Genomic DNA, 16,454 nt, shown 5'->3' on the forward strand with positions numbered 1-16,454 from the left:
TTTTTTTTTTAGAACTGTTTCTTTACCGTTTAAAAGTATCGCTTTAGCACCGGTATCGGAAAAACCCCAAACAATACCCAACCCTAGTTAGGAAATAAAATTCACCCATCTGGGATTATAAAGTCTAATTTGTCTAATAATAGACTAATTTCGGTGTGTGTGCACAGTTTATCAAGTCACATGCACACACACACACTCGCAGCATGGTGAGGATGAAGTCACAGTCCGCTTGTGTGTCTAGGCCTCCAGGCTTTAAAGTGAGGGGCACTGCTGCTCCTGTCACCACCTTCCAAATGAAAACTCTCACAAACACGCTCGGCTAATGTGACGACACCGCCGCTCCCCAACAGAAACGTATAAACACTCTCACAGCACTGACTTCACATGTCAAAGAAGAGGCCGTCAAAACGACACACAGTAAGAGTTAAGATATTTTATTTGTCTTTTTAAAAATGTACAAAACCTGATGAGGAAAAACAAATCTGTACTGTAAACACCCGGATTGATAATGTAAAACAGATGTATATAGTATAGGTATAGAAAAATAAAACTTTCAAAGCCCTGAGTGAAGAAATTCAGACACAGATACACCTGTCAGGACAAACCTGGAGCACTGAAATCATCGACCATCGAGCGTTTTCCACGTCCAGTGCTGCGGCTCTCTGTAGTCTCACAGCCGAGGCTTGATCTGCAGCTTTTTCTCTACCGAGGGAAAAGAAAAAATTAAAAATTAAAAGAAAAAGTATTGGAAGAGATGAAATGAACAAAAAGACAAGCGGGGTGTGTGTGTGTGTGTGTGTGTGTGTGTGTGTGTGTGTGTGTGTTCAATCATGTGTAACGGACACAGATCTTCTGTGTGTCAAATCGTGCTGAAATGCTGAGTGATGACATCTCAGCTGATGAGTAAATGAGGAAGAGAACAGGACAACAGGGACGGATCAAGGTGTGTGTGTGTACAGAAATTGTGTGTGTGTGTGTTTGTGTCTGTGTGAAAGATGGCAGTCTGGCAGTGATACATTGCGTCTGAGCTAATTTATGCAAAGTGAGGAGAAGCTTGTTTGGCTGAGTTCCACCTGTAATGAGGCTCTGGGCGCTGCAGTGTGTTACTGAAGGACCACAGTGTCATTAGTAATACTTAAAAGCACAAACCAACCGGACAGAGCGGCTGGAGGGACAGCGAAATGATCACGTGTGTGTGTGTGTGTGTGTGTGTTTGAGAGTATGTGTCTCACAGGGAGAGAACGTGTAAACCAAAAACGTAAAAAGTAACGCTGCAGCCTGCCAGCTCCAACTCGGTCGGGTTCAGAGGTGGAAAGTAACAAAGTACAATTAGTCTTAAAAAGAAAAAGAAAAAGATGCACGATAGAGCTGTAATGGGGCCTTAAAAGTTAGGCCCGACAAGGCCCGACAAGGCCCGACAAGGCCCGAGCCCGACCCAAGCCCAACGAGTACATTTTGATTGACGGCTTTTTAAAAGCCCGAACCCGTTTACAGCCCGACATTATTCAAATGTGCGCGTGCACAGCTCTTTTGCCTTTTGTCAAAGAATGAGTCATTTATAATTTTTTTAACATAATTTATTCATGATTAACGGAGGCTATAGGCCACCTGGAAGAGTCCAAAGTTTTCCACACCTCAGACTTTGCTTTCTTTGCCGGTGCAACCAAAACGTAATCGCCAGAGGCCGGCCTCCGTTTCACCTCCTCAGCATCCATTTTCTTTCAAGATTATTTTTTGGGCATTTCAGCCTTTATTTTTGATAGGACAGCAGAAGACATGAAAGGGGAAAGAGAGGGGGAAATGACATGCAGCAAAAGGCCGCAAGTCGGAGTCGAACCCGGGCCTGCTGCATCGAGGAGTAAACCTCTATATATGGGCGCCCGCTCTACCAACTGAGCTATCCCGGCGCCCTTCAGCATCCATTTTCGCGCTAATCGAAATGCATCACCTGACCGCTCATTTACTGCGCAACCCGGAGCGCAAGCCCGAGCCCGTGTAAAATGATAGAAATTAAGACAGGCAAAGATCGTCAGCTCTAATGCACGGACCTCAGCTGTCTTTTTCTTGATTTCTTTTCCACAACTCTTTAAATAGTGCTATTGTTCAACCACTTTCTTCTTGGCTGAGGCGATTTCAATCTGTAACAACACATCTCCATCTGTCGAGCTGAAATAACACTCATCTGAAAGTAAGAGATGAGCCGGCGAGATAGGCATTTGCAATTGATGTTCTGTCATCAGAATAACAAGGTGCATAAGTGGCCAAGAGTATTAAGCCATGTGATATATTCAAAAGTTTAACAGAGAGACAAAAATGGAGCACTCATGTTGTCATACAGTAGTTTTTCTTTGAAGGCTTCTGTATGTTTCCGTGTCTTTATAGATTTTTTTTCCCCAATTAAAATGTCATTGTATGAAAAAGATTAAATAAAATTACAATTACTCATGTCTGTACTTCTCCTTTTTAAAGTAGTTTTTTATGTGTGCTCTTACTTAAGTGTGTTTTGTTTGAAGTATTGTAATTCATACCGAGTTAAAAAAGAAAATGTAAATGCTTGGAAAAAAATCGCGCCCCAGGAACCCTTACGTCACTGCAGTGAATGATGGCAAGGATGGGCAGTTTGTGCTCACTAACCCTAAAATCACAAGCAGGATGGAGACGGACAGGTCAGACACAAGTGGTGCAGACCAAGCTAAAAGCAAAACGCCGTTAAATTCTGACGAAGATGAACTTGAATGAAAAGCATTTTACTAAACTATACAAATGTCTTTCTAACTACCACTGCAAAGCATTATTTAACGGTACCTCTACATGTCAGTTTTTATAAGTTGCTAGTTTGGTCTCTCTGGGGAAACACAGCTTACACTGCATTATAAAGCTGTTGCCTTTCTTGCACTTGAAGCCGAAGTATGGGCAGGCGTTCCCATACTTCGGCTTCAAGGGCAAGAAAGGCAACAGCTTTATAATGCAGTTCAAGCTGTGTTTGCCCAGAGCAACATGGCATCATGACTTTGCGTAAACATACACGCCACTTTCCTAAAGCCAAATGGCGTGCTATCTGTACGCATTTTGAGCTATCCACGTGTATGTCTACTTTGTACACAGTGAATGTAAACATACAAACCATGTGGCGTCGCAAGAATGTGCCGTGCAATCGCGAGAACGTCACGCGTGTAAAAAAAAAAGTAAAAAAAAGGTTGGGTTTAGGAAAAGGCTTTAGTAACACAAAAACACCCATCCGCCACCCCGACCAACCTCCTTTTGCGGACCTCCGTCCTTTCATACTACTCGCTACGGCGAAAATTCACACATATTGTAGGTCAATGGCGGACAAACGGTGTTGATAAACACGCTAAAAAGCAATTATGCGTCTTGATAACACGCCAAAATGGCATAAGAATTGGCGTGTCATACATACGCCACTTTATGATTTCAGTCTGCCCAGAGAGACCCAACTAGCAACTTATAAAAACTGACATGAAACATGGGCAAGCATGTAGAGCTAATTGTAAATAATACTTGGACCAGTTTTTATTGTTTAAGAAAAAAGCTTTTGCTCTAATTAGCCCAAAAGACATCGGTGCATGCTGGTAGACACTACACCTGCGATACAATTAAAGACCTAAAAGTGTATGATTCTGTCAAAGAAAGAGTGAGAACATCCGGGAAACGCTGGGTGACGTGGTGCACAGGTGAAAGGGATTATGTGTTGCTGTGCAGTGCCAGCCAGCCAGACAGCATGCATGTGTGTGGAGCAGGTGGATGGTCGAGCCTGGTGGGGAGGAGGTTGGAGGGGAGGGGAGGGGCAGCCTCTCTTCTAATCCTCTATCTGTCAAGTCTGTCAACAGAGAGCTCAGCTGTGCCTCCGTCCGGCCTAAAAGCTAAATATTATTACCTCTGTCCTCGGAGCATTACTCCTCCCCTGAGCATCATCGCTCTACAGCCCGGCTCTGATCATCATTATCTGTCTGCGGCTCAGACCAATCACCACTCCCCATTCTCACGAAACCCCCCAGGAATGATCCTGTGGCTTTCATGACAAACATGATCCTTCCGCAAAACATCTCTGGACAATATGCCAGACGGTCAGCACATTTGCACTAAGTAAAGCACAGTTAGTCCTCTTAAGGAACATTTCATTTGTTGACAACCTAATTTTCCCACTTTTTCCCCCCCATAATTCCTCCTCCTAGGGCTGCACGATATGAGGAAAAAATGCGATAACGTTGGATATCACAATAAATGTATTACTTGCGATAAGTAAAACGACTATTAAAGTTAATTTTAGTATAATTGAAGTTCTGCCTTTCGGCGGCTTTCAGTATTCTGCTAAAATACAACACATTTCTTGTTGAATTTGAAACAAATGAAAGGAAATCATTTCTCAGATTCTTTTATTGAAGAAAAAAAAAAAAGAAAGACATTTTAAAGTGCAGTTTTCTACTGATATTTTCTTTCAACTAACAAAAAAATCTCATGAATCTTTCGCGATATGTCGCAGCCTTTCACGATGTGTATATTGCGCCAGTTGATATTGCGATGACGATAAAAAAAATTAAAAACTATTTATTGTGCAGCCCTAATTCCTATCAATTAAAACATTTTAGTTGCCAAATCTAAATCTCTAAAGATGTGGAGTCCAAAAAAGGCATAATTGGCAGCTGTCAGATCATCAAACATGTTGTAAACAAATCCCATATTTACCAAATTAGGTAAACTGCTGATTTGGAAGTGGAATTAAATGTGGTCCTAATGTCATAAACCCTAATGCACAGAAAATAAGTGACATCGTAATATTGTAATATGGTAAGTGGTGTCTTTTCCTGGTTTTAAAGGCTGCATTACAGTAAAGTGATGTCATTTTCTGAACTTACCAGACTGTTGTAACTGTTCTATTATTTGCCTTTACCCACTCAGTCATTATATCCACATTATTGATGATTATTTATCAAAACTCTCATCGTCTAAATATTTTGTGAAAGCTACAATAGTCAACACTACAATATCGTTGCGGTATCGATATCGAGGTATTTGATTTTCTCCATATATCGCCCTGCCCTACCTTGACTACTTTCTTTTTTCTTTTTCTCATGAAGTCTGCAAAACTTAATAGATGTTTACAATGGACAGATGTTTACAACAGAACAAACTTTATACTTTTTGTATTTGGTCTTAAAAACCTGTGCAACATGACCGCAGTTTGGTTTTGTGTTGCGCCACGGGACTCCGCGCTGCTCTAGGTTTGTCGGGTCATGTATTTTCGTACCTTTAACCTGCCAGGTCTCAGCCGGCAGCGTGTCCGGTGCGTCGGCCTCCTCTGGGGAGCTGGAGAGGGAGATGAAGGACGGCAGAGCCAGAGGACCTCGGGTGGGCGTCACTGGAGCTGCCTGAGAGCCCTGCGGCATGACGACAGACAGGCGGGGCCTAGAGGAGAGAAGAAACATTAGACAGAACGCTTGAGGATATTGATAAATAAAATGAATTTAAATCACGGTTCAACGCTAAGGGTTTTTTCACTTGTCCTGTTGGGCAAGTAAAAAAAAAAAAGAAATTCTACTTGCCAAAAGTCAAATTTTACTGGCCGCTATACAATTCTCCCCGCTACCCCCCAGTCAAAAAGCATCAAAAATGTAAAAAAAAAAAAAAACAGCTTAAATTTTTTTTTTTAAATGCCAAAAGCGTTGAAAACAGCGCCACAAAAAAGCTAAATGTAAAAAGCGTAAAATAATAAATAAAAACCTCTACAAGCGCCAAGCACTGACTCAATTCTTGATTGGTCAATGGCACATTCAAATCACTTAAGCATTCTCCGACACGGGCAAGAGAACGATAACGTTACATATGATAGGATGATGCTCGAAGGTTGAACCCTGCAATTTAATGATGATTCTTGTCAACTAAGAGTCTGCTTCCCTGACCTCTTAGAGGGCTCCTTGGTTCGGGCTCTCTTGGCTGAGGGGGTGGCCGTGGCGGTGTTGCTGGCGCTCCGTTTGGCTCGTTGGCGGTGCTGCAGCTTGCAGCGGGCTCCTCGAGGGCAGGACGCCGTCTTAGAGAAGTCTGGACACACCAGAGTGTGTTTCTTCTTACACTGGTGGTCAGAGACATGGGAAGATATGAAGAAATGTACGGCTGGAAGTCACTTACTGCTCGTCACGGAGCTACACAGGCTGGGTTTATGGCGGCTGATGGCTCTGAGGCCATTTTTACCGGACAAGGTGCAGCCAATAGAACAAAACAGTGTTCCCTCATGATCATGGCTTTCTCCAAAATGACTAATTCAAAATTGGATGTGTAGTGCCTTTTAAAGCCACAGATCTAAACGTTCACATGTTTAAACCTTAATGGGACGCTCTAGAAAAGATAATGCTCTTTCTTGTATTCCCTCAAAGAGATGAAATGGGTTTTTTTCTGTATTGAGTAGTGCTCTAATGATCTCACCACACAAAAGTTAAGGACTTGTGTGGCAGCATTTCAAATAAGCAAAGGAGGACATATCCTGATTTACGTACTTGATATTCTGTCCCGTTATTCCATCCACTCTTTTGTAAGTTAGGACTTCCAAGAGACTCTCTTTCATCACCCTCTCCTTTAACACGCAAGTTGAGCAAGTGTGGGTCACAGTTAGCGTCATTCTGGCGAGCATTGTGCCATGAGAGAGCGAGCTTTCACATGCATGTTTGCAACCGAGTGTGTATGACAGTGTAATACGGGTGTAAATTGGTCGCTTCATTCTCCACGAGATCCGATCCCTCCCACCTGTCAGAAAAGCTAATTATATTCACTCTGGGGTGCAGGCAGCGAGGAGTGTGTGTGTGTGTGGGGATATTGAGATCGATTACCAGGAACACTATGGACTATGGGTCTACTCTCTCTGGAGCCCAGCAGCCCTGACTCGCTGCCACCAGAGCCTCTCTCATCGCCCTCACACCCATGTTCCTGCACCCCTGGGTGCCAGGGCAGCCCGGGGTCAGCTCGCTGTCAAATGTTTCTCCGGATCATCTTATAGGGCTGCGGTTTTGACACAACGTTTTTACTCAACATATCGGATCTGCTGCAGGTGTCAGTAACGTTCATCGTCTTATATTTGGTGTCTGACATCACTGCTGAACCTGTCAGGTCCACATAGGGCCGAAATATAGACTCATATTCTTCATTTGTTTGAGTTGTGTTGTGGACATTTTCACGTGATTTATCTCCCAATTCTTTTTTAACCATTTATGCGTTAGTGAAAAATGTCCATCATGAGTTCTCAGAGCTGACGATATCTTCAGACAAAAATCTAAATGTTATAAATCCACATTGGAGAAATTGGAACAGAGAATGTTTGGCTTTTTTTGCTTGATGAATGACTTAAATTATGAATAACATAAAATAATAAAAATCTAAATTCTTGATTCACTTTTTTTATGTAGCATAAAGTTTTTTTCATCTAATTGAACAACCAAAAGCAAAAAGTACTTTACATTTTTCCCTGAATTCTTTTGAAAAAAGTGACAGTAGCTTTTTGATGTCCTATTTATTACCAGGCAGTGGAGAGAGTGTCCACTTTTAAATGTATTGGCACCACCATATGTCAGTCCCTGAAGTGGTGGGTCAACACCAACCTCATTATAAACAAAGCCCACCAGAGGCTTCCCTTTCTGCGCCAGCTCAGGAAGTTTGGTGTAGCCAGGGATGCAATGCTCCAATTTTACAGAGCCACGGTGGAAAGCGTGCTAGTCTCCTCCATCGCTGTTTGGTACGGTAACTCCACCTCTTCAGAGAGGAAGCAGTTGGAGAAGGTGGTGCTCACCGCATCCAAAATTATAGGACATGCCATCACATCTGTAGCCTCCATCTACCCCACGCGGACCAGCCATAAAGCGCAAAAAGTGTTAGACGACCCCTCCCACCCTCTTCCAACTACTGCCCTGTGGAAAGAGAGTTCAAAGTCTCAGGGGCAAAACATCCCGCTTTTGTAGCAGTACTTAACCTGCCACTATTAGGCTCCTTAAAAGGAACACGCCGACTTATCGGTACTTTGTCTTATTCATCGCATCCCCCAGAGTTAGATAAGTCCATACATACCCTTCTCATCTCCGTGCGTGTCGTAACTCTGTCTGACACACCCACCGCTAGCCTAGCTTAGCACAGATCCTGGAGGTAACCGGCTCCATCTAGCCTACTGCTCCCAATAAGTGACAAAATAACGCCAACATGTTCCTATTTACATGTTGTGATTTGTATAGTCACAGTGTGTACAAATAACAAGGTCACATGAGACACAGCCATCTTCTAACTGTATATAAACTGGGAACTATATTCTCATAAAGCGAAGCATTGCTACTCTCTGCTCGGGGCTTCTCCGGTGCTGTAAGCATATCACTCCGCCTAAGTAGTTGAAGTAGCACTGGTTCTCCTTTCTGAGAATATAGTTCCCAGTTTATATCTAACTCTGGAGGTTACGGTGAATAAGACAATGTCCCAATAAGTTGGCATGTTCCTTTAATGCTCAGGCAACTTGCAGAGTAAACCTGTACTAAATGCACCTAATTCTAATGCACTTTATAGACTACACAATACACTTCATGGGAAGTTGCAATAGCACAAGGTCATTACAGCTTTTTACTGGTTTTAACGGTTGTCTATGTGATTGTCTGTGTATGCATTACCTTTTTTAACCTGATTGGCACCAAGACAAATTCCAATCAACTGTGTTGACATGGCAATAAAGTACTGAACTTTAACTATTTCCATCAGGACTGCGGCGCTGAGTCTAACATAACTGTGATCCTGACTTCTGCTTATAAATGTTTTATAAAACTTCACTTTCTGTGATAAAGACACTTTACGTGCATTAAACTGAGCATTTCTTATCAACAGGCACACTGGCTGACCAATCAGACATTTTTAGGCACTTTTTTTTAATCACAGTCGTGGCTGCAGACCTGCATATGTTTTTTTCTGTGGAAAGACAAATCCTGTATTTAGATTGCAAGCTGATGTGTTCTTCTTAATATTATAATGATACAATTCACTTTAATTTATGTGTGGCTTTAATAAAAGCGTTGATTTGATGTTAAAAAAAACGTGTTTTTCTGTTCATTTGATTGCATCCTTTCAAAGATCGATGTGTAGTCGTGGATTACAATTATGATCTCAGTATTGAGCTTAATTATTATGATAACCATATTAATCATTTTAGCCATAACCGTGAGGCCAAAATGACCATGCAGTCCATTGTGACGTGTAACAACTACACAATATTCCATGTTACATTGCAAACCTAAACGCATTGTAATATACTGTATAGCAACATCATGCTCATCCTATGTATTCTTTCACATATCACTCAAGTCAAGACTACCTCCGAACCTACTTTGACTTCAAGAGAAAAGTGTGATGACGGGACAACAGAAGTTAACAAAGCCGAAGCACTTTCAGTGTGAGAAACAGAAAGTGTATGAGAAATTGACTGTAAAAGCTCAGTCTGCTCCATACATCCTCATTTTCATAAAAAGACAGACAGAGAGAGAGAGAGAGAGAGAGAGAGAGAGAGAGAGAGAGAGAGAGAGAGAGAGAGCGCGAGCTGGGAAATGGGAGGAATAAGCTAAAGTGGACAGAACATCTTTATCCCACCCCAAGTTAACAATTTTCCACTTGATTTAAGGAATGCAGGGATGTCTCTGGGGCCTATTAGAGAGCTCTCTGCTGGGCCAAAAACAGGAGGAGTCAGCACATTTAACAAGAGGCTAAGAGAATGAGCAAAAGAAGCAAAAGAGAAAGAGGGAGAGGGAGGGTAGGAGATGGAAAAGAAGGCAAAATAAAAAAGGACCTCACATGCATTTACATCTTGGGCATAAAGCCGACACTCACGTCTAGAGCAACTTACAGTGAGTAGAACAGGATTATAAATGAGCTTGGGTTGCTGGAGTATTAACATAGAGGGGGTAATGTTAAGAAAATGAAAGTTCACACTGTTACTACTATCTTAGGTCGTGTTCAGACCGACATCAGCAAAAAACATTGCAGCCTCCTTTTCTCATTTATTTGAGATGAGAACACTGTGTTGATGCAGTGGGGATGGGACACAAATGGATCCTTTGAATAGCTGTAACATCATCCAGCAGCTTTTGCAGCAATGCAAAGCAACGTCATTGGGGAACGCACCATCATGGCCAACCACGTATGTGCAAGCAAACATTTCAGTTAGAAATCTTTGTAACCATAACTGTAAAATGTTTACTGCATGCTTCATACAGACATGAAAAAGTGGTCAAGTTACTGTAGCCTGGGACAAGTTACTGTAGCCTGGGACAAGTTATAGTCTGGGACAAGTTACTGTAGCCTGGGACAAGTTACTGTTCCCCGGACTAAGTTACTGTAGCCCGGGACAAGTTATAGTCTGGGACAAGTTACTGTAGCACGGGACAAGTTATAGTCTGGGACAAGTTACTGTAGCTCGGGACAAGTTATAGTCTGGGACAAGTTACTGTAGCCCGGGACAAGTTATAGTCTGGGACAACTGACTGTAACCAGGGAAAAGTTACTGTAGCCCGGGACAAGTTACTGTAGCCCGGGACAACTGACTGTAGCCCGGGACAAGTTATTGTAGCCCAGGACAAGCTACTGTAGCCTGGGACAAGTTATTGTAGCCCAGGACAAGCTACTGTAGCCTGGGACAAGTTATAGTCTGGGACAAGTTACTGTTCCCCAGAGTAAGTTACTGTAGCCCGGGACAAGTTATAGTCTGGGACAAGTTACTGTAGCCCGGACAAGTTATAGTCTGGGACAAGTTACTGTAGCCCGGGACAAGTTATAGTCTGGGACAAGTTACTGTAGCCCGGGACAAGTTATAGTCTGGGACAACTGACTGTAACCAGGGAAAAGTTACTGTAGCCCGGGACAAGTTACTGTAGCCCGGGACAAGTTATAGTCTGGGACAAGTTACTGTTCCCCAGAGTAAGTTACTGTAGCCCGGGACAAGTTATAGTCTGGGACAAGTTACTGTAGCCCGGGACAAGTTATAGTCTGGGACAAGTTACTGTAGCCCGGGACAAGTTATAGTCTGGGACAACTGACTGTAACCAGGGAAAAGTTACTGTAGCCCGGGACAAGTTACTGTAGCCCGGGACAAGTTACTGTAACCTGGGACGTGTCAATCCAGGGAACAAATTTGATAAAATTGCTGTGTTTCTGCAGATAGCAATGTCGGGGGAATAGGACAGTGGCCGTTCCTGAGTTAACGCATGTCAAGATGCTGCTAGTGTTTCCCTTCAAAAAAGAAATCAAAAAAGTATAAGACAGGAAAGTGCAGGTTTTACAGGAAGAAAAATTGATCTTTTCTGGTCTGTCGCCTCGTCTTCTATTGAAAGCTGAATTTGAACATGTAAAAGAGAATGAAGCTACCACTATGTTTTGTACCTGCATGGCAGGAGTAACTCTCAGTAGTTATGTGCGTGCCCGTGTGCATTTCCAAAACAGTTTGTTTAAAACTGTCTCATCACACGCTTGGAATACAAAAGGGCTGAGAGATTTAGGGCCAACTGTTAGTCGGACCTAAATCTCCTAAAAATGTAAAGGTGAAGTTTAGTTTTGAGGTGAACAAATAAAGAGAAACTGCGTTAAAAAGGGTAAAACCACAGATTAATTTGGCTAAATAGCCAATCAGGCCGCTCTCTAATACCGACACTGACACTGTTACAACATGCTGAATCAGTAGCCATTGATGAGAGCCAATAAGAGATGACGCTCTGATGGCTGACTGTCGGCTTATCGTGTCAGGAACCTGGGATAAAAATGGACCTGATACAGGAGCCACATTTGAGGTAATGAAGAAAAAAAAAAAAAAAAAAAGGGGGAAATAATTAAAAACGTGTGGAGTAAAGAAATGAGAGGGACAATTAGGAAGGCAGAGACAGATCCTGTGAGGTGGAGGATGAGCGGGAGACAAAAGCCAGGAGGAGGCAGGAGGAGGATGGAGGAGAGGAGCAGACTTAACCCCTGAGCTGCTGGAGTGTCTGCCTGCCTGGCCCATAGTGCCATCCTCAGCAGTTTTCCCATCTATAATTACTGCCTGCTATCCATCATAGAGCCACCAGAGCCTCACAGCACAGCGCTCCATAAACACACACACACACACACACACACACACACACACACACACACACACACACACACACACACACACACACACACACACACACACACACACACACACACACACACACACACACACACAAACATACACACACAGGGGGAAAATCACAGACCTAAGCACTTCAGCTAATAGAATAAATATTAATATCCCTTTTGTTTTCTATATCCTCATTTCCCCATACACTATTTAAATGAGGTCTGACAGTGTGAAAAAGCATCTGTTTCACACTCCACGCTCAAAAAGAAGCAGAGAAAGGAGGAGAGAGGGGGGAGACAAAGGGAGGTAAAAACACAGTAAGGGGGGAGCAAGGGAGGGTGTGCTTGAGGTGGATGCGGGGACAATGTGTGTGTGTGTGTGTGTGTGTGTGTGTGTGTGTGTTTGTGGGGACTCGGGTGTCCTCAGTAATGTGTAGGTGGCTCTCTGTTACCCATCAGGCCTGCAATGTGTCACTCAGACACTACAGTTATGCCATTATGGACTGCCACCCCCTGCAGCTGTTGCTGCCTGTGTGCCACTGTGTGTGTGTGTGTGTGTGTGTGTGTGTGTGTGTGTGTGTGTGTGCGTGTGTGCGTGTGTGTGCGTGTGTGTGTGTGTAGGGAAGATTGGTTACCAAACTTACTTGTTTACCTGAGCCTCAGTTTAACTTCAGAGGAACTGTATACATGTTAGACAATGTAATTAAAGGTTAAAGTGAACTACACGGCTTAGACAAAGAACTTTACGGTCAAGTAATGACGACAACACAGTGCTGAACTTCGCCAGGTGTTTCTGGGGGCATGTTCGTGGGGGAACAGGGAGTGTAGTATAGTATATACAGTGCCTTGCGAAAGTATTCGGCCCCCTTGAACTTTTCGACCTTTTGCCACATTTCAGGCCTCAAACATAAAGATATAAAACTGTATTTTTTTGTGAAGAAACAACAACAAGTGGGACACAATCATGAAGTGGAACGAAATTTATTGGATATTTCAAACCTTTTAAACAAATAAAAAACGGAAATATTGGGCGTGCAAAATTATTCAGCCCCCTTAAGTTAATACTTTGTAGCGCCACCTTTTGCTGCGATTACAGCTGTAAGTGGCTTGGGGTATGTCTCTATCAGTTTTGCACATCGAGAGACTGACATTTTTGCCCATTCCTCCTTGCAAAACAGCTCGAGCTCAGTGAGGTTGGATGGAGAGCGTTTGTGAACAGCAGTTTTCAGTTCTTTCCACAGATTCTCGATTGGATTCAGGTCTGGACTTTGACTTGGCCATTCTAACACCTGGATATGTTTATTTGTGAACCATTCCATTGTAGATTTTGCTTTATGTTTTGGATCATTGTCTTGTTGGAAGACAAATCTCCGTCCCAGTCTCAGGTCTTTTGCAGACTCCATCAGGTTTTCTTCCAGAATGGTCCTTTATTTGGCTCCATCCATCTTCCCATCAATTTTAACCATCTTCCCTGTCCCTGCTGAAGAAAAGCAGGCCCGAACCATGATGCTGCCACCACCATGTTTGACAGTGGGGATGGTGTGTTCAGGGTGATGAGCGGTGTTGCTTTTACGCCAAACATAACGTTTTGCATTGTTGCCAAAAAGTTCGATTTTGGTTTCATCTGACCACAGCACCTTCTTCCATGTTTGGTGTGTCTCCCAGGTGGCTTTTGGCAAACTTTAAACGACACTTTTTATGGATATCTTTAAGATATGGCTTTCTTCTTGCCACTCTTCCATAAAGGCCAGATTTGTGCAGTATACGACTGATTGTTGTCCTATGGACAGAGTCTCCCACCTCAGCTGTAGATCTCTGCAGTTCATCCAGAGTGATCATGGGCCTCTTGGCTGCATCTCTGATCAGTCTTCTCATTGTATGAGCTGAAAGTTTAGAGGGACGGCCGGGTCTTCGTAGATTTGTAGTGGTCTGATACTCCTTCCATTTCAATATTATCGCTTGCACAGTGCTCCTTGGGATGTTTAAAGCTTGGGAAATCTTTTTGTATCCAAATCCGGCTTTAAACCTCTCCACAACAGTATCTCGGACCTGCCTGGTGTGTTCCTTGTTCTTCATGATGCTCTCTGCGCTTTACACGGACCTCTGAGACTATCACAGAGCAGGTGCATTTATACGGAGACTTGATTACACACAGCTGGATTCTATTTATCATCATTAGTCATTTAGGTCAACATTGGATCATTCAGAGATCCTCACTGAACTTCTGGAGAGAGTTTGCTGCACTGAAAGTAAAGGGGCTGAATAATTTTGCACGCCCACTTTTTCAGTTTTTTATTTGTTAAAAAAGTTTGAAATAGCCAATGAATTTCGTTCCACTTCATAATTGGGACCCACTTGTTGTTGATTCTTCACAAAAAATTACAGTTTTATATCTTTATGTTTGAGGCCTGAAATGTGGCAAAAGGTCGAAACGTTCAAGGGGGCCGAATACTTTCGCAAGGCACTGTAAGTATAGTCTTTTCTTCAAGACGCATAGAATATTGTAATGGTATTGTAATTGGGCAGCAGTAGCTCAGGCCGTGCGGACGCGGCTTGGCCCCGAGGGTCGCCGGTTTAAGTCCCCATACAGCTCAAGGTGAGAAAATAACCTACAACATGGGCGAGGAAAAGACAGCAGGCAAGCAGAGAGAAGTGAAAGGTTACTTTATTTGGTGCTTTGTCATTCCTTGTAATTCTGTATTTTAGAAGAGCAAGTTCTAGACCTCCAGTTGTAGACGTGACAACCAGAGATCATTAATACAATGTGATGTCATCATAATGTGTCCTGTCTGGATGTGATGATCTGTTTTAATGTACCACTTCTAAGAGCAGTTCTTTTTTTTTTTTTTTTTTTTTACATGCAAACCAAAGACACATTTCTGGTCTTTTTTTAAGATGGGGGCTTTATCCTTTATTGTGTAAAGACAGTGGATAGATATGAAAGGGGGAGAGAGATGGGGGATGACACACAGCAAAAGGGCAGCGGGTCGGATTGGAACCCTGCGCCGCTGCAGGACTCAGCCAACGTGGGGCTCCCACTGGTTGAGCTAGAGCCCGCCCCCCCAAAAAAGTATTTTCTATTCTATTCTATTCTTGTGTAGGGCTGAAACTATCGATTATTTTTATTGTTGATTAATCTGTAGATTATTTTCTCCATTAATCGATTGGTTGTTTGGTTTGCAAAATTTCAGAAAATGGTGAAAAAATGTCAATCAGTGTTTCCCAAAGCCCAATATGACGTCTTGTTTTGTCCACAACTCAAAGATATTGGGTCCTATTTAAACAAAATAAGTGCACGGCATGAAGCGCATGGCGAAGTTGTGTTTAAGGCGTGTACAAATCCACTTTTGCTAGTTTAACGGCGGGAAAAAGGGTCTGTGCGCCGGGCACATGGTAAAAAGGGTTGTACTTAGTGTCTTCATTAATCATAGGTGTGTTTTGGTCGTAACATGCAATCAACCAATCACAGTGTCATCTCCCATTCTCTTTAAAAGACAAGCGCATTTGAACTAGGGGTGGGATGGGGCCGAATTTTTCTGTCCGAGCCCGGCCTGCGTCCGACAGAACCGTAGCCGAAACCGGCTCGAGCCCGACAGGCATCAAGAGATTTATGTCCGAGCCAGGCCCGGCACCGTTAAAATCAAAAAAAAAATTTCATACTAATGACATGTAGGCTACGTGTAGGCACTCAGAAACAGATGAGCGAATCAGCACAGTGAGCGCGCACACGGGGCAACAAGCGCACGTTACGCTGCATGGCGGAATTCCCGGTCCTCTTGCTGTCATATTTCACGATAACTCCGCAACCCCTACATTGAACATAACCAACAGGTTCATCACTATCGGCCTTGACAACTATGTGGAAATACTTCCACACAGTAGACTTTCCTTCATTTTCAGTGGTTTTAAAATCTCCTGAGGCCAACTTCTTTTTAACATCTTCCATCGTTGCGCTCTGAGCGCTCAATGCGCTGCGGCATGCAGTCTGCCTGATATGCACGCGTTTCGTTGTCAATTAAAGCTATAAACACATTTCCGCAATTCTGCACACAGGAAGACGGATGTTACGTTAATATTTTAAATTTATTTTAATCACAAAAGCGAACCTTTGCATCAAGTGAAACAGGCCCATTACATAATAAGCGGTTTTAAATTTTAAATGTCCAATGCCTTAGGCTACCGCGCTGATGTGACCGTCCGAGCCCTGCCCGAACTCGTCCATTATTTCTAAATATCTGTCCGAACCCGGCCCGGCCCGTCGGGACCCGTCAGGCTCGGGTCGGGTATCCCAGCCTTTGTTTGGACCTTAGAGCATTGCTATTATGAAGGAGGATTTGCTG

General features: G+C 43.1%; 1 protein-coding gene across 1 annotated transcript in view; it reads right to left on the bottom strand.

The window, feature by feature from the left end:
• Window positions 1-418: 418 nt before the first annotated feature.
• zc3h3 (zinc finger CCCH-type containing 3) overlaps window positions 419-16,454 on the bottom strand; it is an 81,950-nt gene continuing 65,914 nt past the window's right edge. The window contains exons 10-12 of the mRNA XM_039811796.1: window positions 5,919-6,088; window positions 5,267-5,424; window positions 419-702 (exon numbers count right to left, since the gene is read on the bottom strand). Coding sequence (XP_039667730.1) covers window positions 671-702; window positions 5,267-5,424; window positions 5,919-6,088 — 360 coding nt within the window. The 3' untranslated portion in view covers window positions 419-670. The remainder of the gene's footprint in view (window positions 703-5,266; window positions 5,425-5,918; window positions 6,089-16,454) is intronic.

Source organism: Perca fluviatilis, chromosome 9 (genome assembly GCF_010015445.1).
Source record: "Perca fluviatilis chromosome 9, GENO_Pfluv_1.0, whole genome shotgun sequence".
NCBI lineage: Eukaryota > Metazoa > Chordata > Actinopteri > Perciformes > Percidae > Perca > Perca fluviatilis.